This window comes from Podarcis erhardii (genome assembly GCF_964252035.2).
Source record: "Podarcis erhardii genome assembly, chromosome: 15".
In the NCBI taxonomy this organism is placed as follows: Eukaryota; Metazoa; Chordata; class Lepidosauria; order Squamata; family Lacertidae; genus Podarcis; species Podarcis erhardii.
The window spans coordinates 22,703,720-22,725,761 of NC_138505.1; the positions used below are offsets into that span (position 1 = coordinate 22,703,720).

General features: G+C 47.2%; 1 protein-coding gene across 4 annotated transcripts in view; it reads left to right on the forward strand.

Annotated features, from left to right (window-relative positions):
- CCDC60 (coiled-coil domain containing 60) overlaps positions 1-22,042 on the forward strand; it is a 54,062-nt gene that overhangs the window by 21,870 nt on the left and 10,150 nt on the right. For 2 of the 4 annotated variants that reach the window (XM_081841840.1, XM_081841839.1), the window contains exons 3-7: positions 1,815-1,894; positions 17,898-18,089; positions 19,552-19,674; positions 20,768-20,872; positions 21,693-21,783. In XM_081841840.1, the coding sequence (XP_081697966.1) occupies positions 1,815-1,894; positions 17,898-18,089; positions 19,552-19,674; positions 20,768-20,872; positions 21,693-21,783 (591 nt within the window). The remainder of the gene's footprint in view (positions 1-1,814; positions 1,895-17,897; positions 18,090-19,551; positions 19,675-20,767; positions 20,873-21,692; positions 21,784-22,042) is intronic. The other 2 variants (XM_081841841.1, XM_081841842.1) reach the window with 1 other exon arrangement.

Here is a 22,042-nt window from a genome sequence, read left to right on the forward strand (position 1 = left end):
AGTGCTGGGTTCAAATCCCCACTTGGCCATTAAGCTCACGGGGTGACCATGGGTCAGGGCCTGCTTCTCTCAGCCTCACCTACTGGATAGGGTTGTTCTGAGGTTAAAATAGGGTGGAGGAGAACCATGCATGCCACTTTGAGCTCCTTGCAGGAAAAAAGTGGGATAGATGTGCAATAAATGCATAATAAATCAATATAAAGGTAAAGGGACCCCTGACTATTAGGTCCAGTTGTGGCCGACTCTGGGGTTGCGGCGCTCATCTCGCTTTATTGGCCGAGGGAGCCGGCGTACAGCTTCCGGGTCATGTGGCCAGCATGACTAAGCCGCTTCTGGCAAACCAGAGCAGCCCACGGAAATGCCGTTTACCTTACCGCCGCAGTGGTACCTATTTATCTACTTGCACTTTGACGTGCTTTCGAACTGCTAGGTTGGCAGGAGCAGAGACCGAGCAACGGGAGCTCACCCCGTCGCGGGGATTCGAACTGCCAACCTTCTGATCGGCAGGTCCTAGCCTCTGTGGTTTAACCCACAGCGCCACCCACGTCCCAATAAATCAATATATCGGTTCCCAAATGGAGAAGCGGCCCCACCTAGGGAAACACCAAATACTAGCAGGGGAATGGTGAGCATTTTGGCTCAGGGCAGATTTCACTGGTGCACAGCTTGGTTATAATTTATCGCGGGATACACACTCAGACAGGACAGTGTACATACCCACAAGTGTGTGTTTGTGCCCCCCCCCCACTTCATTTCTCACATTCACATGACTGTCAGTATTGATTTATTAATTGCCTTCTAAGCCACTGCGTTAAGGCGATTTACATATAAGATCATTAGAAACACAAAAACAATTTGAAGCAAGATGAAAACCCCAACAAGTAGACATTTGTGCTAAAGTCCTGTTTATCCAGCTGGGAAATGGAGTAGAAATGCCTCTGCTTGTTTCTGGAAGATGTAGTTAGGGTGTGCCTGTCATATCTCGACAAGGATGCTGTTCCACGAAACAGTGGCAGCCGCACTGAAAGCCCTGCTCCAAGTTATTGCAGAGGAAGCTTCTGTGATCTTTGGAACTTGCAAGAAATCTCCTGGTGTCAGGCGGCAGAGGATCCAACCCCCACGGCAGGTTGCCAGGAACAGATAAGAAGGAAAAATTCTTACCAACTGCTTTTTATTCAGTATTCACAGAGAGAGGCTTGGGAATGCAGCCTCTTGGAATAATGGCGTTGCCCCGAGTGAGTCTCCGCCCCCTCCCTCTTTCATGTGTCATCACTACAAGTGCTGAAAAGTGCCCTCTGCCTTTGAGCTCTTTGCTCTCCTACTTTCAATGCCCACCAGGTTCTGGGAGTGGTGGGGTCTGGAATGCTTTCTAAAGACATTGAGTTTGTCATCTGTCCCCTCTCTGGAGCTTCTTCTTCCTCCTCTCCCAGCTTTTCCCCTCATCTGCCTCTGAGCTGTGACCTCCCTCAAACCCCTGCTGTGATTCTGAACAGTCACTTTCTTCTCTGGAAGGGTCAGGCTGGGGAGGCGGTCTCCACCATTCCCCCTCTGCCCAGTCCCTAACACCTGGGGGTATAAAGGATAAGGCAGTCTCTCAAGTAGCCTGTAATTTGAGGTTTAGGCCTAATGCCACCAAGTGTATCACACAGCCACCATTGCCAGGGAGCCATAATGGGTTGCCAATAGGGATCTCAGAGATTACGGGTTTCCCAAAGGCCTCTAGTTGGGTACCCGTGAGAACGGAACAGTGGGCTATGTGCTCCTTTGGCCTGATCCAGCAAAGGTTCTTCTAACATTACGTTCCATGTCTGCAGGAACCTGAGAAGAAGCTCCTGCCTTTTAGAAACTTAGAAAAGGACCTGAGGACCCTCCATAAAGACCTTGCACACACAAGGTAGGAACATGGCGTGATACCATATGTCAACGTCTAGCGAAATTGTTGATCTGTAGCTGCAGATGCAGGAATCCCTGCACTCTACTCTTGGTTTCTGAGCTCATTCCCAGAAGTAGGTGATGTGCTTTATCGCCCTTGTACTAGCCACAGGTTTTGAACCTGACTTTTCATCCTCTTATTATCAGAGATAATAATAAATAAATCTGCCAGCGCAAGGATTTCTTCTTGAGCAACAGAGCTGCCCTGCCTTCTCTTGCACCTCAAATCTGCTTTGGAGGGTTGAGGAAAGCTCCAGAACAGATTTAGGAGTGTAGGAAGCTGCCTGAAAACAACTCAGGCCACTTGTCTCTTCTAGTCCTACCTGGAGATTCCAAGGATTGAATCTGTGACCTCCTTGCATGCAAGGCAGATGCTGTACCTCTGAGCTACAGCCCTTCGCTATACTATGTCAGATCATTGATCCATCCAGCTCAGAACTGCCCTCCCTGACTGGCAGTGGCTCTCCATGGTTTTAGGCAGGGGGTCTCTCTCAGTCCTACCTAGAGATGTTGCAACTTTCTTCATGCAAAGAAGATTATCTGCAGTTGGTTGATGGACACACACACACACACACCCCACACTGAGCCATGGCCCTCCCATTTAGGGGGAACACAGGGAGAGGAGAGGGAGGGGGAGTTCCCTTGCACAGCCAGAAGTCCTTGCGCTAGTGGATAGCTCAGTTGGTTAGAGCATGGTGCTGATGACTCCAAGGTTGCAGGTTCGATCCTCATATGGGACAGCTGCCTATTCCTGCATTGCAGGGAGTTGGACCAGATGATCCTCAGGGTCCCTTCTGCCCCTACAGTTCTATGATTCTATAGTGGCTCTATTTAGTTAGATGCAGCCCATTGAGTTGTATTGAGTGTTTGTCATACTGATCCACTGAAACTAAAAGGCATGATTAACTTAGGCCCATTGAGTTCAGTAGGTCTAGTCTCCCTAGAACTGACCTGGATGCAAGATTAATCTCTGAGATGTCCTCAAACTATAGCAGCATTCTGGACTAGATGGGCCATTGGCTCCTCTTATGTTCTTAAGCACTTATAATAGGGTAGCCTGTGGTCTAAACCACTGAGCCTCTTGGGCTTGCTGATCGGAAGGTCGGTGGTTCAAATCCCTGTGACAGGCTGAGCTCCCGTTGCTCTGTCCCAGCTTCTGCCCAACCTAGCAGTTCGAAAGCATGTCAAAAAGTGCAAGTACATAAATAGGGACCACTGTGGCGGGAAGGTAAATGGCATTTCCATGCACTCTGGTTTCCATCACGGTGTCCTGTTGTGCCAAAAGCTGTTTAGTCATGCTGGCCATATGACCTGGAAAGCTGTCTGTGGACAAACGCCAGCTCCCTTGGCCTAAAAGCAAGATGAGCACTGCAACCCCATTGTCGCCTTTGTCTGGACTTAACTGTCCAGTGGTCCTTTACCTTTTCACCTTTATACTGGTGGGAATTTAATATTCCATCATAGATTCATAGAGTTGGGACCGTCTTGTCCAGCAGCACTGCAACGCAGGAATCTTCCACCGAATGTGGGGCTTGACCCACGACCCTTAGATTAAGAGACTCAGGTGCTACCGACTGATGTTCAGACTTATGCACAGGTGGCAAAACAGACTATCTCATGTTCTGATTTGGTTGGTGCATGCATTGGTTTCTAAAGCAGAGAAATGCCAGTTAAGGGGGGTGGGGAGTCACAAATGAAGTGGCCTCCAGCGACGACACTTTAAAATTGAGCAGAGGTGGCTGGAACTGATGGAAATTTCCATTTGTATGCTCGTTGCACGTGATGGCTCCTTTGGTCTTCATATACTCATTAATTTGAATATCAGACTTTTGCAGCAAGAACATCAGCGGTGGGTACAAATGCCATGATTTACCGCTTGCAGGGTTTAGCAACAGCCCGATGCAAAATGAACGCTGACAAACGATCGCTGCCAACCGCAGAAGGGCACATACATCCCCAAACTCACATTCTCATCCAGAGTAGCATCTTTCAAAAGCAGTTCTGCAGAGAACAGACAGTAAACAACAGAAAGGAGGCAGGTGCTAGTTAATCTTAGGGCAGTTGTGCTCAGGCAATTTGTCCTAATTCTTTTGGCTGGCTATTTCAGGTCTCCCTTGTCCTCGGTTTCCTCAAGACATCAGATGGGGCAGGAGAAGTACACGTATTGCGTGGCAAGTTCCCGCCTCCCCCCAGTGGAAATAAAGACACATGACACAGATATTTAAGGTTAATGGGCTAAATATGGCCACAACTTTATTGGTTACAGGTGATGAGCGGTATGGCTTAGGCATTGGTCCTAACCCACTATCCGGCTTCAGCCTGTTCGCTTGAAGTCCGGGAAGGGTTAACCACCAGTAAGGGGAGTCCTGCTGATGCACATCAACTAGGAACTCCCCCAGGGTCACCGCTCGGGGGCGTGCCTTAGGGCCTCACCTCCATAGGCTTCGGACAGGGCTACGTCCCCGGAATCCTTTGTCGGACTACCCTTAAATATACTGGGCAGGTGACGGCGCTTCCTCCCCCCCTTCCATCTACATAACAATACCAATACCAGTGTCTAACCGCCAATACCAAGGAAGTTGTGACGATTTGCTACGAAGTAGGCGAAAAAACAAGCGGCTGGTACCAATTTGCCAAGTGGAAAAATTCCTACCAGGCCCCTTAACGGGGACCAACCGAGGTCCATGGCAAGGTCAAAGACAAAAAAAAAAACAACAACAACAACCTTAAAGGGTGGGAGGGTGGGAAACTGGAGCAGCTAGAAGCGGCAAAGAGGGAGATCCCAGGCCGCCCCTGCCTTAAATGGAGCAGGCCTCGCCCCCCAGGCCCCGCACACATGGTGGGAGGGTGAAGCCCACAACCCCACCTCCTTCTACATCGGAAGTAGCTTTTTGAGCACTGGGGAGATCAGGAGCAGAACTATGTTATCTTTGAGCAAGAAGATAGGAGAAGCAGCTGGGTGACTGGGCTTTTGCAGAAAGCATTGTTATTACAAACATCGGGTGAGACTTTGGTGGTAATATCGCCACTGGGGGCTGCCTTGTTGGTGTTGACCCAGGGCAGGGCCTTTTCAGTGGTGATTCCCCAGTTGCAGAATGGCCTCCCCATGTGAGGTGTGCCCGTCTCCATCATGATCAGCTTTCAGGAGGAATTTGAAAACAGTCCTGTTTACCCAGGCATTTGGGGGCTGAAGAATACTGTTCCTGGCAACCCTGAAATCATTGGCTAGAATAATGTCTTTAGTTATAATTCTTTTTTGTAATGTTTGAATCTGTTTTAGAATGTTTTTGCTTCATTTTTATCTCCAAGTTGCCTGTTTGCCACCCTGAGCTCCTAAAGGACGAAGGGCAGGGTACAGATTCAATCCCAACAAATAATAACTCTATTTTGATTCATTCCTTAATTCCTTACCTTTGCCTTGAGGCAGTTTTCAAACGTCCCATGAAAAATGCTAAAAACAGTTTTGAAAGCTGCACAGAAATCCATTACATTAAAAAACAATGCAAAAAGGAGTACCTAAGGCAGAGACCTTTTCATCCTGCTGGAAAATCTTGTCGGAACGAAAAGGTCTCCAGTTGTTTCCTGAAAGTAATGTTTCCTGATGTGAAGAGGTCTCTTTTACTAGCAACCGTTGGTTCCTAAACAAGGATGCAAATTCTTCCATTTTCCGATGATAAATGAAAGCTAGAAATGTCAGCTTCCCTAAAGAGGCAGATCCCAGGCAGGTAAACAACAACAATTATTAATTACATTTGCATCCCACCTTTCCTCCAAGGAGCTCAATCAATGGGGGGCGGGGAATAGTTCTCACCATTTCATCCTTACAACAACCCTGTGAGGTAGGTGAGACTGAGAGTGAGTGACTGACTCCAAGGTCATTCAGTGAGCTTCATGACCAGGGGTAGGCAAACTAAGGCCCGGGGGCCGGATCCGGCCCAATCGCCTTCTAAATCCAGCCCGCGCAAGGCCCAGGAATCAGCGTGTTTTTACATGAGTAGAATGTGTCCTTTTATTTAAAATGCATCTCTGGGTTATTTGTGGGGCCTGCCTGGTGTTTTTACATGAGTAGAATGTGTCCTTTTATTTAAAATGCATCTCTGGGTTATTTGTGGGGCCTGCCTGGTATTCTTACATGAGTAGAATGTGTCCTTTTATTTAAAATGTATCTCTGGGTTATTTGTGGGGCCTGCCTGGTATTCTTACATGAGTAGAATGTGTGCTCTATAAGACACACCAGACCACAAGACACACCTAGTTTTTGGAGGAGGAAAACAAGAAAAAAAATATTCTGAATCTCAGAAGCCAGAACAGCAAGAGGGATTGCTGCGCAGCGAAAGCAACGATCCCTCTTGCTGTTCTGGCTTCTGGGATAGCTGCGCAGCCTGCATTCGCTCCATAAGACGCACACACATTTCCTCTTACTTTTTAGGAGGGAAAAAGTGAGTCTTATAGAGCAAAAAATACGGTATTTAAAATGTATCTCTGGGTTATTTGTGGGGCATAGGAATTCATTCATTTTTTTCCTTCAAAATATATTCTGCGCCCCCCCCCCCAAGGTCTGAAAGACAGTGGACTGGCCCGCTGCTGAAAAAGTTTGCTGACCCCTGTAATATGACCGAGTGGGGAACTGAACCCTGGTCTCCCAGGTCCTAGTCCAACGCTCTAACAACTACACCACCTTGGGCACGTCAATGCCGCTTCTGACCCGGTCCATCATCAATAGTGTTCTGGGGAGCGAGGAGACAACCCCTGAACTTGGCTCTGCTGGCTTTGACCAATAAGATTTTTAGTCCAAAACATCTGAAAGGGTGCTGAGGTCAATGTATCCCAATCTCTAGACTGTTGAGGATTTGACAGTGATACACTCCTCAGCTCCCGGTATGAATCACAGGTAATTAAACTGAAATGCCACTGAAGACTGAGGCTGTTGAAATTGCCTTTAAAAGCTTTATTAACAGCCTGGAGAAGAGGAGGTTAAGGGGTGATATGATAGCCATGTTCAAATATATAAAAGGATGTCACATAGAGGAGGGAGAAAGGTTGTTTTCTGCTGCTCCAGAGAAGCGGACACGGAGCAATGGTTCCAAACTACAAGAAAGAAGATTCCACCTAAACATTAGGAAGAACTTCCTGACAGTAAGAGCTGTTCGACAGTGGAATTTGCTGCCAAGGAGTGTGGTGGAGTCTCCTTCTTTGGAGGTCTTTAAGCAGAGGCTTGACAACCATATGTCAGGAGTGCTCTGATGGTGTCTCCTGCTTGGCAGGGGGTTGGACTCGATGGCCCTTGTGGTCTCTTCCAACTCTATGATTCTATGATTCTAACACAACCCGCAACATTATAAAGTAACTGCAAAAATAAATAAATAGAAAAATGTCAGCTATAGACGTAGCACAAGATGAACCTAGTCAGCACAATGTGCACAAAGAAATGGAATCCAAATCCCAGCGAGCAAAGAGGAGTGGCTTGCCTAGCTTAATGTGGAGAAAGCAAGCAAGAGCAGGATGCAATCCTAACACTCTCAGATGTAAGTCCCAAGGAGTTCAATGGGGCTGACTCCCCTAGTAAGTAGGTTTAGGGCTTGTTATAAGAATTCTGAGGTCTCAAATATAAATTAAATGTTCATAAATGTACAAGGCAAACGCATACATAAGTATATAAACCACGTGTCTGAAATCGTATAGGAGAGCAATCCTGAAGCCGTTTTGACTCTCCCAAATTGACCTCAAATATTTCTCTGCAAGGAGGAAGGAAATGGGAAACCCTCTGTTGCTTGCAAATCATGTCTCAAGGGTGTATTTGTGTATGTATAGGGTGAGCCTGTGACCTAGGACTCAGGAACTAAAGTACTAACCATCACAATATCCGCCCTCCCTTCCCCACAGGTGAGCGGGGTTTGCGGCACCGAGCAAGGCTCACCTGGGTGGGTGCCACCCACCTGCTTGAGCTGGCCTTTGACCCGCCCTCGACCAGGGAGGACAATGGATGGCCGGCCGGGGGTGGGCCTAAGGCCAAAATAAAAGAGGCTGACACCTGGGCTCAAGCCTCTTTTGCCGTTCTTCCTTCCAGGATCAACTGTATTAACCATCACAACAGAATGGCCAGGCTGCTCAGGTAATGCAGTCAGTGACCGTCATCAGGTATGCTGGCAGACAGGATTTCTGCTGTGGACCGCCTCCTTCTGTGATGTATGTATGATATTTTAGGGGGGTGGTCTTGGGCTACAAGGTGGGCAATTTCAAGAGTCTGTATAAGGGCTTGCACACCATTGTTCTGGGTTCTCCTCCCTCCTGTGTGTGGTGAGTGTGGACCCTGTTGCAATAGTTTAATAAAGAGCAGGCTCACTAGCTGCTTTGCTTCTCAATATGCTCTGATTCGCTTCTGTTATTCTGTAGCTCAAGACCACCCCCCAAAACATCATACATACATCACAGGGGGGCAGTCTACAACAGAAATCCTGTCTGGCAGGATACCTGATAATGGCCACTTGATTGCTTTACATGGGCAGCCTGGCTATTCCTTTTGAGATGCTAAATATTTAGTTCCTGAATCCAGGTCACAGGCTCACCCTATTCATGCACAAATACACCCTTGAGACAGGATTAGAGCAAAGAAACAATGGGGAGGCTTTCCTGTTTCCTTCCTCACTGCAGAGAATATTTGAGGTCACTGGAAGAGTCAAAATGGCTTCAGGATTGCTCTCCTGTACTATTTCAGACTAAGGGACGTGGGTGGCGCTGTGGGTTAAACCACAGAGCCTAGGGCTTGCCGATCGGAAGGTCGGCAGTTCAAATCCCCATGATGGGGTGAGCTCCCGTTGTTCGGTCCCAGCTCCTGCCAACCTAGCAGTTCGAAAGCACGTCAAAGTGCAAGTAGATAAATAGGTAACGCTCTGGCTGGAAGGTAAACGGCGTTTCTGTATGCTGCTCTGGTCTGCCAGAAGCGGCTTAGTCATGCTGGCCACATGACCCAGAAGCTGTATGCTGGCTCCCTCAAACAATAAAGCGAGACGAGCGCCGCAACCCCAGAGTCGGCCACGACTGGACCTAATGGTCAGGGGTCCCTTTACCTTTACTATTTCAGACACATGGTTTATATACTTATGTATGTATTTGCCTTGTAGATTTATGAACATATGATTTATATATATGAGACCTTAGAATTCCTATAACAGCAGCATCACAGATAAGGCACTCAAAACGCAGAGAGTCAAACTGCGGGATTCTCAAGCATGGACCTGATGGACCTGATGTATTCATTCTGTTCTCTGCTGACCTCCAGGCTTAAGACACTTCCTGCTCCTTTGCCAAGCTGTTAATACTGGTATTCTGCCTGGCCTCAACTCTTTCTGCCTGGCTTCTTTCTTTCTTTCTTTCTTTCTTTCTTTCTTTCTTTCTTTCTTCTGTTCCTCTTCAGCCCACTGCTTTTCAGCCTCGGCTGTTGTAAGCCCCTGTTCGTACTCTGCCAATTCCCTCCTCTCCCAACGCCAGCAAATCAGCCGGAGCAGATCAGGCTGTCGGTGTGGCCATGATCGTGGCCGGAGATACGATGAGCACCTGCAGGACAGAGAGAAAGAGAGAAATTGTGCCGCCGCTTGGGGACTTTGGCATTACCTGCCAGCGCTAGACTTCCTCTGCAGTTAATGCCTGGTAATGCCAGTTGCTTGGAAACAGGTGCTCTGTTGCCTTGTATCCTAGGCTTCTTCCCTTTTTTTGCCATTTGGCAGCCAGCGCTCTAATTGGCATGCTTCTTGCGTGGTCACGGCTGGCGGTTCTCAAAATTCTGTTCCAGAAAGAAAGAGGGGAGAAAGAGAGTGGATCAGCATTGGGGGGAGAGAGAGACTTTCTTTCTCCATGAATGACAGCTCATGTTAATTAGACAGCAGACATGAGCAGACAGGGAGCAGAGTGTCTGGATGGGTGGAATATTACCTACGCCATCAGTCATGAAAGGAAAGCGCTATTTTCTGGGCCCAGCAACATCTCCCAGTTGCGCACCCGCGACACAGTTTGCCCTGGAGTGGAACTCTGTAAAGAACATAAGAACATGGGGGAAGCCTGTAGGATCAGGCCAATGGCCCATCTAGTCCAGCATTCTGTTCTCACAGTGCAGACTCTGTATGTTGTTTGTTTTGTGAGACAATGGAGTGCACCTATGGGGGTGAAGCCAAACTGCTACAATAGCTGCACCAAAGTGGCCTCCCCGGGGTGCAAGCCTGGGCAGTGTGTATTGTGGTTCTGGGGAGGCCCATATGTGGTCGCTAAGTGTGGAACTCCTTCCCCTCAGAGGTGAGTCTGGCACCTTCATTATACTGTTTCTGGTGAGTGCTGATAACACACCTCTTTACCTAGGCTTTTGACACTTGAGGTGTGTTATTCTGCAATTGTCAGTTGTTTAAACCTGTTTTTAATACTGTGTTTTACTATTGTTTTACTATTGTTCGAACCCCCGCAACGGGGTGAGCGCCCGTTGCTCGGTCCCAGCTCCTGCCCACCTAGCAGTTCGAAAACACGTCAAAGTGCAAGTAGATAAATAGGTACCACTCTGGCGGGAAGGTAAACGACGTTTCCGTGCGCTGCTCTGGTTCGCCAGAAGTGGCTTAGTCATGCTGGCCTCTTGACCCGGAAGCTGTACGCCAGCTCCCTCGGCCAATAAAGCGAGATGAGAGCCGCAACCCCAGAGTCAGTCACGGCTGGACCTAATGGTCAGGGGTCCCTTTACCTTTACCTTTACTATTGTAACCTGCTCTGGGACCTCTGAGCGAAGTACAGGTTAATAATAATAATGATAATAATAATAATAAATTTTATTTATACCCCGCCCTCCCCACCCGAAGCTGGGCTCAGGGTGGCTAACAACAATCAAAATAATCCAGCATTCTAAAAACCTTTCATTATAAAAATTAATTAAAATCAAATTGATGGCAACCATTGAGCAAAATTCTGTGCAGATTGCCAGAGGAGGGGGTCAGGCTGCGCCCTGACCAAAGGCCTGGTGGAACAGCTCTGTCTTACAGGCCCTGCGGAAAGATGTCAGGTCCCGCAGGAATAATAATAATAATAATAATAATAATAATAATAATAATAGTTGGATAAGTATGTTTTCACTCCTGCTTCAAAGAAATGCATCTGGCCTATTGAAACTCGACTCCTTTGTTATTCCATGTTACAAATTTACGAATAGATCAGCGGGGCGGTCAGACGTTTTAAGATAATTATACGCACATGATGTTGTATTAAGCATGAAAGCGAGCTTCTCGTCAGCTTGCCATCCACCTGGTTTGCTGCCAGGTCATTTTTATTTTGGTACAGTACGAGCCTGACCTTTATCTATATTAATTTAATCCTATAAAGGAGCCAGAGTATTCCGACGAAAATGATTAGCACTCAAAAAGGCGGGGGGGGGGGGGGAGAAGCTCTCTCAATTTTCCCAGTGACGAAGTTATTAGTTTACAAGAAAGGCATGGCCTTTGTCGGCAAGGTGGCGGAAAATCCGTGTTGTGACTTCCAGCCGGCTGGAGCTCAATTACTGTAATAAATGCATTCCAAAGTTCATCTCAAATGCATTTGCATTTTAATGAATGATTCTTACCTCCTCGTCAAGTTGGCGGCAGAGGCTAATTTTATTAAGTTGCTGCATAAATATGATGCTTTTGAAACGAGGATTTAAATGGAAAGGTATTTGATTTGCCCATTCCCCACCCCTTGCGTGAAAATGACTAGTCCTTGTTTGTGCCACCTGCCAGGGGCAGCGCAGAATGTGTGTGTGTGTTGAGAGATAGAGAGAGCTGTCATAACATAATGCTTGCCTGGTGGAGACAGGGTAGAAATTCAGTTCAGTTCTGATTTGCGGTTTCTGAAACAATACGTAAACTGAAACACAGTCATTGTTCAAAATTCATGGTTGCAGTCCCTGTCGCAGCAGCGCCCTTCCTGTGTAGATGCAACTGCTGAAGTTTAAAGAACAAGCAAAGCAAAATTGCATGGGACGGTATACATATATTTGGAGAAAACGACCCTTAAATGCTGCAGAATTTCGATGAGGCTTTTTAAAAGCAAAAACAAAAAACATCAGAACCTCTATGGAATTGTGGAGAATTAAACTTAAAAGGTTAAAGCTATGGTTTTCCCAGTAGTGATGTATGGAAGTGAGAGCTGGACCATAAAGAAGGCTGATCGCCGAAGAATTGATGCTTTTGAATTATGGTGCTGGAGGAGACTCTTGAGAGTCCCGTGGACTGCAAGAAGATCAAACGTATCCATTCTTAAGGAAAGCAGCCCTGAGTGCTCACTGGAAGGACAGATCCTGAAGCTGAGGCTCTGATACTTTGGCCACCTCATGAGAAGAGAAGACTCCCTGGAAAAGACCCTGATGTTGGGAAAGACTGAGGGCACAAGGAGAAGGGGACAACAGAGGACGAGATGCTTGGACAGTGTTCTCGAAGCTACCAGCATGAGTTTGACCAAACTGCGGGAGGCAGTGGAAGACAGGAGTGCCTGGTATGCTCTGGTCCATGGGGTTACAAAGAGTCGGACACAACTAAACAACAACAACAACAAACTTAAAAGATTGGAAGTGGTGTGTGAAATGGAGAGCTTCCGTACAGTTGGGAGACTCAGCAGTGGCGTAGCGTGGGTTGTCAGCACCCGGGGCAAGGCAAGTAATTTGCACCCCCTAACCCGTGGATTTGTGCCCCCTAACCCTAACCCCCAGATGTTGCGCCCGGTGCGGCCAGGCCCCCTGCACCCCCCACGCTACGCCACTGAGACTCAGGACAGATAAATGAAAGTATTTCTTTATTCAACACATAGTTGAACTATGGAACTCACTCCCGCAGGAGGGAGGCGTGGCCAACCAACTTAGATGGCTTTAAAAGGCAATTGGACAAATTTAGGGAGGGCGGGCTCTCATTGGCTGCTAGCCACAATGACTGTGTTCTACCTCCACTGCCAGAGGCATACATTTCTAGGGTTGCCATATTTCCAAAAGTGAAAATCCAGACACAAATGTTGTTGGGCTTTTGCAGAATCTGAAAAAGAAGTCTTGAAGTAAGGTTAAAGCTTACTGGGGATGATCTATAATGAACTGAAAAAGATGTTTAAAATAACATTTGTAAAACAAAACCAAAACCCCAGAAGCTTTCCTTTTGGGAATTACAGGAACAGAACTACTGAAACTGTATAGAAATTTATTCATGTATACGACTACAGCAGCAAGAATGTTACCTGTACAAAAATGGAAAGAAGAAGTCGTCCCAGGAATGGATACAAAAACATATGGAATATGCAGAAATAGCAAAACTTACTGGAAAAATAAGAAAGCAAGATAACAGACTTTTCATAAAAGTATGGAAATGGTTTATTGGATATTTACAAACAAACTGTAAGAACATTGGCAGGATTATTGTAATAACCTGCAGTTTCGAAAGAATATGTATTTAAAGCAGATGAATAAATGAACAAATTAAGTTAATTTGGATATGCAGAAAATATTAAAAATAAATTTAAGGAACAGCAGAAAGAGGGGGAAGGAAGTCAAGTTTTGAAATGTTAAAACAACAGTAAAATTATTGAAATGTATAAACCTGAAAATCATAAATAAAATATCTTTTTTAAATGAAAAAAAAGAAGTTTTTGAACTTTTTAAAAGGAAATTTTCCAAAACCTATACATTCCACCGTGGGTTCCCATACGTCTGGAATTTCACAGACATTACAGGCAGACGGAGAATCACCTTGAGATTCAGAAGTGCAATTTGTTAAGTGTCTAGTAGCCTTCGAGTAGTTTTAATGCATTACTGGGAAGGAAGAGGGTGTTCTGAACCCGGTTGCAGCCATTACTTGAGGAGGTACGCACAATGTTTCGGGAGATGGATGGGCTTGTCTGATTCGGACAGGGTAGAAATATGTTTTGCACGCGGACTGCAGAACAACTTGTCGTGATGTATCCATTTTGCTGGCAGTGAGCGCTTTGCGTTGTCTGTCTCGTCTGTCATCCGACAAAAGACTTCTTTTAAAAATAGAAGGAGGGGGGGGAGAGAGAGAGAGAGAGAGAGAGAGACGAAAGAAATCTTCTACTGCAGTCTCATAGCCAATGCAAAATTCAACTGTCTTCATCTCTCTCTGAACCACAAGCCTTTATTTGCCTAGAATCTGGATGAGGCCTTCTCCCCTTATATGTCACATATATATTTATTAAATATATGAACACCAGGCTTGTAGGGGCACAAATGCGTCTTATGATGGAAGCCACTGTTACATAGTCCTCTTAGCACAATTGCTTTTTAACTGTTATATTTTATAGTTTTTTTAGCTTTTTGTGTTTCTTTTATTTTTTGTGAACCGCCTTCAGTCCCTGTTCCGCAGAAAAGGTGGGATATAAATAAATCGTGGTGAAGGGATAGCTCAGTCGGTAGAGCATGAGACTCTAAATCTCAGGGTTGTGAATTCAAAACCCACATTGGGCAAAAGATTCCTATATTGCAGGGGGTTCGACTGGATGACCCTCATGGTCCCTTACAATTCTATGATCCTATGATGGTGACGATCATGATATACCAGTGTGGTGTTGTGGTTAGAGTGCTGGACTAGGACCTGGGAAACCACGGTTCAAATCCCCGCTCGACCATGAACTTCCCTGTGTGATCTTGGGCCAGTCACTGCCTCTCAGTCTAACCTACCTCACAGGGATGTTGTGGGGATTAAATGAGGAAGGGAGAGAAGAAGGTTTCCCACCTTAAGCTCCTTTGAAGAAAAGGACAGAAATGCAATGAGGAATTATTATTATTATTATTATTAATAATAATAATAATCTGCACTGCAGGGGTTGGACTAGATGAACCTCGCAGTCCCTTCCAACTATCATTTTCTCATCATATATATATGTATGTGTGTGTGTGTGTGTGTATAATATTTTTGTTTTACAGTTTAAAGTACCGTATTTTTCGCACCAAAGGATGCACTTTTCCCCCTCCAAAAATGAAGGGGAAATCTGGGTGCGTCCTATGGGGCGAATGCAGGCTTTCGCTGAAGCTTGGAGAGCGAGAGGGGTCGGTGCGCACCGACCCCTCTCGCTCTCCAGGCTTCAGGAAGACATCCGCAGCCTAGGCAGCCCTGCGGGAGTTCCCACAGGGCTGTCTAGGCTGCGGATAGTAGCCTGCTTCCCGGAACGCCTGGCGCGCTGAAAGCAGAGCGCCCGGCGCTTCGGGAACACATCCGCAGCCTAGGCAGCCCTGCAGGAGGTCCCGCAGGGATGTCTAGGCTGCGGATAGCAGCCTGCTTCCCGGAGCGTCGGGCGCCCTGAAAGCAGAGCGCCCGGTGCTTCGGGAACACATCCGCAGCGTGGGGGGCCCTGCAGGAGTTCCCCGCAGGGTTCCCCACACTACGGATAACAGCCTGCCACCCGGCGGGTGGGGCACCCTGAAGCAGAGCGCCCCGCGTGCCGGGCAGACATCCGCAGCGTCGGGAGCCCTGCAGGAGTTCCCTGCAGGGCTCCCCACGCTGCGGATAGCAGCCTGCCGCCTGAGGCAGACATCGGCCAGCCCCACAAGCTCGGGGGACAGCAGGGAGGCGCAGCGCCGTTCCTCGACCTGGTTTGGTTTCCCCGACCTGCTTTTGGGGGGGAAATAAAGGGGGAAAAAATTTCCTTTATTTCCCCCCCAAAAAACTAGGTGCGTCCTATGGGACGAAAAATACGGTACTCATTTGATATCTTAAGGATACAAAAATGAAGGGAAGTATCTTCCCTTCTTATTTCATGGTTCATTTTATATATCATAAATCCCTGCATATTTTACAAAAAACGATGCCGTTCAGTATTCCACTATTACATCCATCAAAACTTATTTACACTGTAGAATTTATCTTAATGCTGCCAGCGTTTTCAGCTGTACAACTCTATGGTTTTATCTACGATTCTACGATTCTATGATGAATAATGGACCTCAAAGCAGTTTACAAAAAGGGTTAAGATTAAATCATCATCTTAAAACAAACAGTTAAGCACAGCCATTAAAAACCTCCAGAAAATAATCAAATTCAGCAATGACCAAAAATAATAAAATTCAGCAATGGCCAGATTAAAACACATGGCAACTTTCAATATGTCTGTGTAGGCTTTGCCTAAGCGAAAATGTTCTTGCCAGGCGCCAGAAAGAGCAGACTGAAGGAGCCTGCCAGATGTCTGTAGGCATGTAAGGTTGACAAAAGGCTGTTGTAGGTAGTCAAACACTTGGGTCAGGATGATGTGCTCCTCGGAGTTACCCTCCATCCTCAGACTCCTCCATTATGGGCCAGAACAGGGGTCAGCAAACTTTTTCAGCAGGGGGCCAGTCCACTATTCCTCAGACCTTGTGGGAGGCCGGACTATATTTTTGAAAAAATAAAATGAATGAATTCCTATGCCCCACAAATAACCCACAGTAGAAAGGACACATTCTACTCATGTAAAAACACACTGATTCCAGGACTGTCCATGGGCCGAATTTAGAAGGCGATTGGGCCGGATCCAGCCCCCGGGCCTTAGTTTGCCTACCTGTGGGCTAGAATCTCTCTAGGGAATTCAATAGCTCGCCTTCCTTATAGGTTCTGTGTTTAGGCGTACAGTGTGTCCAAGAGTTCTAGTACAGGAATCTGAATGGAAATCACGGCGGTTAGCGAATTCCTATAAATCCGTTTCGTTATATGGGAGGGAGTTGGCAGCACAGATGGCAATTGCACACCTGTGCAGATGTTTCCTATCGCGTCGCAATCAACACAAAATTGCTGGAGGGCCTGCGGGCTCTGAGGGACTTCCTTCCACCTTTGGTGCGAATGCCATCAGGTTTCATTATTCCGGTCCCGAGTATATTAAGAAATATCCAAAACAATTAAATCACCTGCTCAGGCTTCCCCACAACTGTCATTCGTCAATATGTGGACAGACAGCTTGTCACTCCGAAGAGCTCTTGATTCGGATTTTAGCTGCCGCTGGGATTTCAACAGCCCAGCAATGGGAAACCTTGAAAAAAATCCGCATTTGGCTGTGTGGTATTATAAATTACGGACTTTGCCTACCATGGGAAAAATGGCATAAAAAACCATGCGTCTCCATGGGAATGGAGGGTCCAGAATGCTTTTAAGTCATCCAGTAGGATTTTATTTCCTATGATTTAGGGCTGGGCGATACCTGGTTTTCAACATCGTGATGTATCATCAGCTAAACATTGTGCTATACCAGACATAGGCAAACTTGGCCCTCCAGATGTTTTGGGACTACAACTCCCATCATCCCTGACCACTGGTCCTGTTAGCTAGGGATGATGGGAGTTGTAGTCCCAAAACATCTGGAGGGCCAGGTTTGCCTATGCCTGTGCTATACTAATATATCACAATGTCTGAAATAAGGATGGAGCTATGTAGAGGCATTGTCTGGCTTCATGGTTTTTACAAGAAGGCGATTTTTGCAGAACACACACACACACAAACATCATGATCCGCAAACATACTGCCAGGTTAAAAATTACGAAACCAATATCGAAACCGGTTTTGTACGATGTATTGATGTATCACCCAGCTCTACGTTAGACTTAGATGCTCAGCATTCACCAACCACTGCAGCTCGTAATGTCTTGCTTTATTCTGGCACGTCACCATTTGTTTTCCTTATTATTGATTCTTTGTTTGCCCTGTTTATGTTGTGATGTAACGCCCTGCTACTGCACTTTCAGGGTTGCAAATAGTGTTCACAAAGATCTAAATAAAATAAAATAATGAATTAAATAAGTTCTCCTGACATGGATGAGGAGGAGGAAAGCCTCTGAGACAACCCATAATCCTTTGGGTCCTGGACTTCTTTCAACATGTGTTCTTCTACTCTTTGCATAAAGAGACATAGAGTTCTTCTGAAGGGTTGCTGGATGGGAATAATGTATCTCCATATTGGTAGCTTTGCCATCACTTCAGTGCTTGACCTCCCGCCATTTTTAACAGGTATCTGATCAACTCAGTGAAGATTGGGCGGGGGTACTTCCATATGCTTCGCAGAGAAACTCTGGAGAGGCAGGAGGCAACCAGGCTGGAAGAGTGGAAGGAGCAGGAGAAGCAGAGGACTGACTGTCAGCCGCCGAAATACCCATCATCCTCATCCTCCGATGAAGACTCAGGGGATGAAGAACTGACTGAGTAGGTGTTCTTCGAGGCTCTTAATCTATTAACAGCCGTTTCCTTTTTCCAAATGTGACCTCTAAGTGGCGCCATCGGGTTCTTGAGGTTCGATTGAGAGCTGAGCTGACGGCGTCTCAGAAGATCATCCACACACACCTTTTTGCAAGGTTGACTAGCTCAGAGTTGGCCAATGCGATGCCCTCCAGACATTTTAGACAGTGTGAGAAACGGCCGTGTAACCTAGGGCTGCTGTATTTCAAAAAGTAAAAACCAGGGCTTGTTGATGGACTTAGGTCTAAGATCCAGGATGTATGGCAGCCCTACATACACCAAGTGGGACGCGGGCAGCGCTGTGGTCTGAACCACTGAGCCTCTTGGGCTTGCCAATCAGAAGGTCGGTGGTTTGAATCCCCGTGACGGGGTGAGCCCCTGTCGCTCTGTCCCAGCGCCTGCCAACCTAGCAGTTCAAAAGCACACCAGTTCAAGTAGATAAATAGGTACCACTGCGGCGGGAAGGTAAATGCCGTTTCCGTGCGCTCTGGCTTCCGTCACAGTGTCCCGTTGTGCCAGAAGCGGTTTAGTCATGCCGGCCACGACCCAGAAAGCTGTCTGTGGACAAATGCCGGCTCCCTCGGCCTGAAGTGAAATGAGCACTGCAACCCCATAGTCGCCTTTGACTGGACTAAACCATCTTTACCTTTACCATACACCAAGTGAGATTCTTGGCTCAGTGTCATCTACACTGTCTAGCAGCTGCTCCCCAGGAGCTCAGTCCTACTTGGAGATTCCAGGGATCGAGTCACAGACCTTCGACCTGCAAAACAAATGCTCTACCCCTGATCTGCTGCCCTTTCCCCAATCATAGGAGGCTTCCTTATATACCGAATCAGACCATTGGCTCACTCAGCATTTTCTACACGGGCTGGCAGCAGCTCTGCCAGAGTTCCTTGCAGCCCTACCCAGAGATTGAACCTTTTGGCCAACGAATCGTGTGCTCTGTCCCTGAATGCCTCTCTTGCACATGGGTTTAGGGAATACACGCAGTGGCGCTCATAGACCGGACATTAGTATGGGGGAACAAGTAGAGGCTCCGCATGGCACAATTTGAATCAGTATTAGAAGGAATTATGATAATAACTCTATGCCCGAAGAACATGAGACACTTTTCGCAATATAAATCACCTTTTTTAAAAAAAGATCCCCCAGCTTTCATTAAAGGAACATCTTCAGCTGTTAAGCATGCAGGAGACCAAAGAAGAGGGTGATTTTGCTATTATGACATTTTCCTTGTACAGGACTCCGCAGTTGTAAATGTCTATGGGGGTGCTAATTTTGCAGGTCAGGGTGCTCTTCAGAAAGGACGAGGAGTGCCAGGAGTGGGTGTAAATCAGATCAATAAGCAGTTCCTGTCTAGAACAGATTGTGCTTTTGTTTTCTGACAGCTGTGTCTCTTTGTCTATCTCTCCCCCCCGCCCCCCAGTTTCTTTCTAACAGAATGTCCCTTTCTGAGAGAGACGGAGAAAAAGAAGAAGAAGAAAATTGTCCGACCTTTCACCCCCGTCTACAACGGCCTGCTGTCAGAAAAGCATCCCGATGCCCATTTGTATGTTCGAAGGCGTTAATAATGTCAGGAATACTCTCTGACTCTCTGCATGCCATTTCTTTTCAGAGACCACTTGCAGTTTGCTTGTTGGTCTGGGGAAGGCTCTCTGTACATGCTCAGTGCAGACTTTGGCTCTTTTATATTTGTTCCCCTGGGGAAAGGGGGTTCATAACCACGTATGGAACATGAAGGTGCTAAGCAGGTGGTTAAAGGAAGAGTGTATGTTTCCTTTGAACAGTACCTGCAAGAGAGTTTAGCATATATTCTATGTCCAGGGCAGCTGTCTACCAGCTCCATCTGGTATGCTGGCTGAGACCCTGCCTGCCTGCACACTGTTTTGCCAGAATGGTGCATGCTCTGGATATCTCTCGCTTGGACTACTGTAATGCGCTCTATGTGGGGCTACATTTGAAGGTGACTCTGAAACTACAACTAATCCAGTATATGTCAGCTAGACTGGTGACTGGGAGTGGCCCCCAGGACCATATAACACCTACATTGGCTCCGAGTACGTTTCCGAGCACAATTGAAAGTGTTGGTGCTGACCTTTAGAGCCCTAAATGGCCCGGTATACCTGAAGGAGCATCTCCACCCACATCATTCAGCCCAGACACTGAGATCCAGCTCTGAGGACCTTCTGGTGGTTCACTCACTGCAGGAAGTGAAGCTACAGGGAACCAGGCAGAGGGCCTTCTCAGTAGTGGTGCCCTCCCTGTGGAACACCCATCAAAATGCCAAAGAGATAAACAATTATACGACTTTCTGTAGACCTCTGAAAGCAGTCCTGTATGGGAAGTTTTTTAAGTTTTGTGTTTTGCTGTGGGTTTTTTCATATTCTGTTGGAAGCTGCCCAGAGTGGCTGGGGAAACCCAGTCAGATAAGTGCTGTTTAAGTAATTTATTATTATTGTGGTTTATTATTACTGTTGTTTTTGAGGACCACAAGCCCAAAGCCCAGTTGCGTAGTTTTCTGCTTTGTGGCCCATTTCCCCCTCTCCAAACTCACTGCCCCTGAGCCCACCTACTCTGCCAATCAGCCCCACCACCTGCCAATCAACTCACCATCTGCCTTTCTCCCTCTTTCTCTTTGACAGCGACTCCATCTTCCGGCAGCTGTGCGCCCTCAACTGGCTCTTGGAAGCTTTGACTCTGGATCCCAACAGCAGCATGAAACCTGTGATGACATGCTGGAATCCCAGGTGGGTCTTGGTGCAGTTAGGCCAGGTGATGGTGTTTGGGGGGTGGGCTGGTCCCCCCCCCCCGGAGATACCTTGAAAATGGGCAGGTGGCTCTGAAAATGGGGTAGAGCAACTCCTCCGTTGGTTGGGGTTGAGTGTGGCTTCACCGCTGTGAGTAAACTATGCAAAAAATCATCCCATGAGCTTGGGTTGAAGAATTTAGCCATGGATTTAGAAGGCTAAAGGTAAAGGGACCCCTGACCACTAGGTCCAGTCATGACTGGCTCTGGGGTTGCGGCACTCATCTCGCTTTATTGGCTGAGGGAGCCGGCGTTCAGCTTCCAGGTCATGTGGCCAGCATGACTAAGCCGCTTCTGGCGAACCAGAGCAGCGCACGGAAACGCCGTTTACCTTCCAGCCGGAGAGGTACCTATTTATCTACTTGCACTTTGACATGCTTTCAAACTGCTAGGTTGGCAGGAGCAGGGACCGAGCAACGGGCGCTCACTCCCTCGTGGAGATTCGAACCGCCGACTTTCTGATCGACAAGTCCTAGGCTCTGTGGTTTAACCCACAGCGCCACCCACATCCCATTTAGAAGGCTACACGGCTGTAAATTTCGTATTCTATACTTTCAAGAGAGGACAGGCCACTACCCATAAGAAAAGCACTCTGCACATGTTTAGAGCCAGAAGCTGGGTACTTTCCACAACTGGGTCCTGCCACTGGATGTAGAATCTGTGGCTAGGCCCAAGAGTCAGTTGTGTCTCTGCGGTGCCAAAATGGAATAAAAGCCGGGTGTAGCCACTGAAAGCTCGCCCCCTTCTTTTTCCCCCCTTAGGCACTACGGCGGTGCAAAAAGTTCCTTGAAAGTCATCGCGAAAGAAAAGACGGTGAAGGCTCGATGGGAGCACTTTCTCTTGCAAACAAAGGTAACTCGCTTTATGCCAGTTTCCAAATACAGTCATATCTTGGCTCTCAAACGCCTTGCGACTCAAACCTTTTGGCTCCCGAATGCTGCAAACCCGGAAGTGAGTGTTCCGGTTTGTGAAGGTTCTTTGGAAGCCAAATGTCCAGCACGGCTTCCGATTGAGCGCAGGAAGCTCCAGGCGAACTTCTCTTTGGAGAGCACCCCATCCACCCAGCAACCAGAAACGCAGCCAATAATTCTCTGTATTGAATTCCACGATT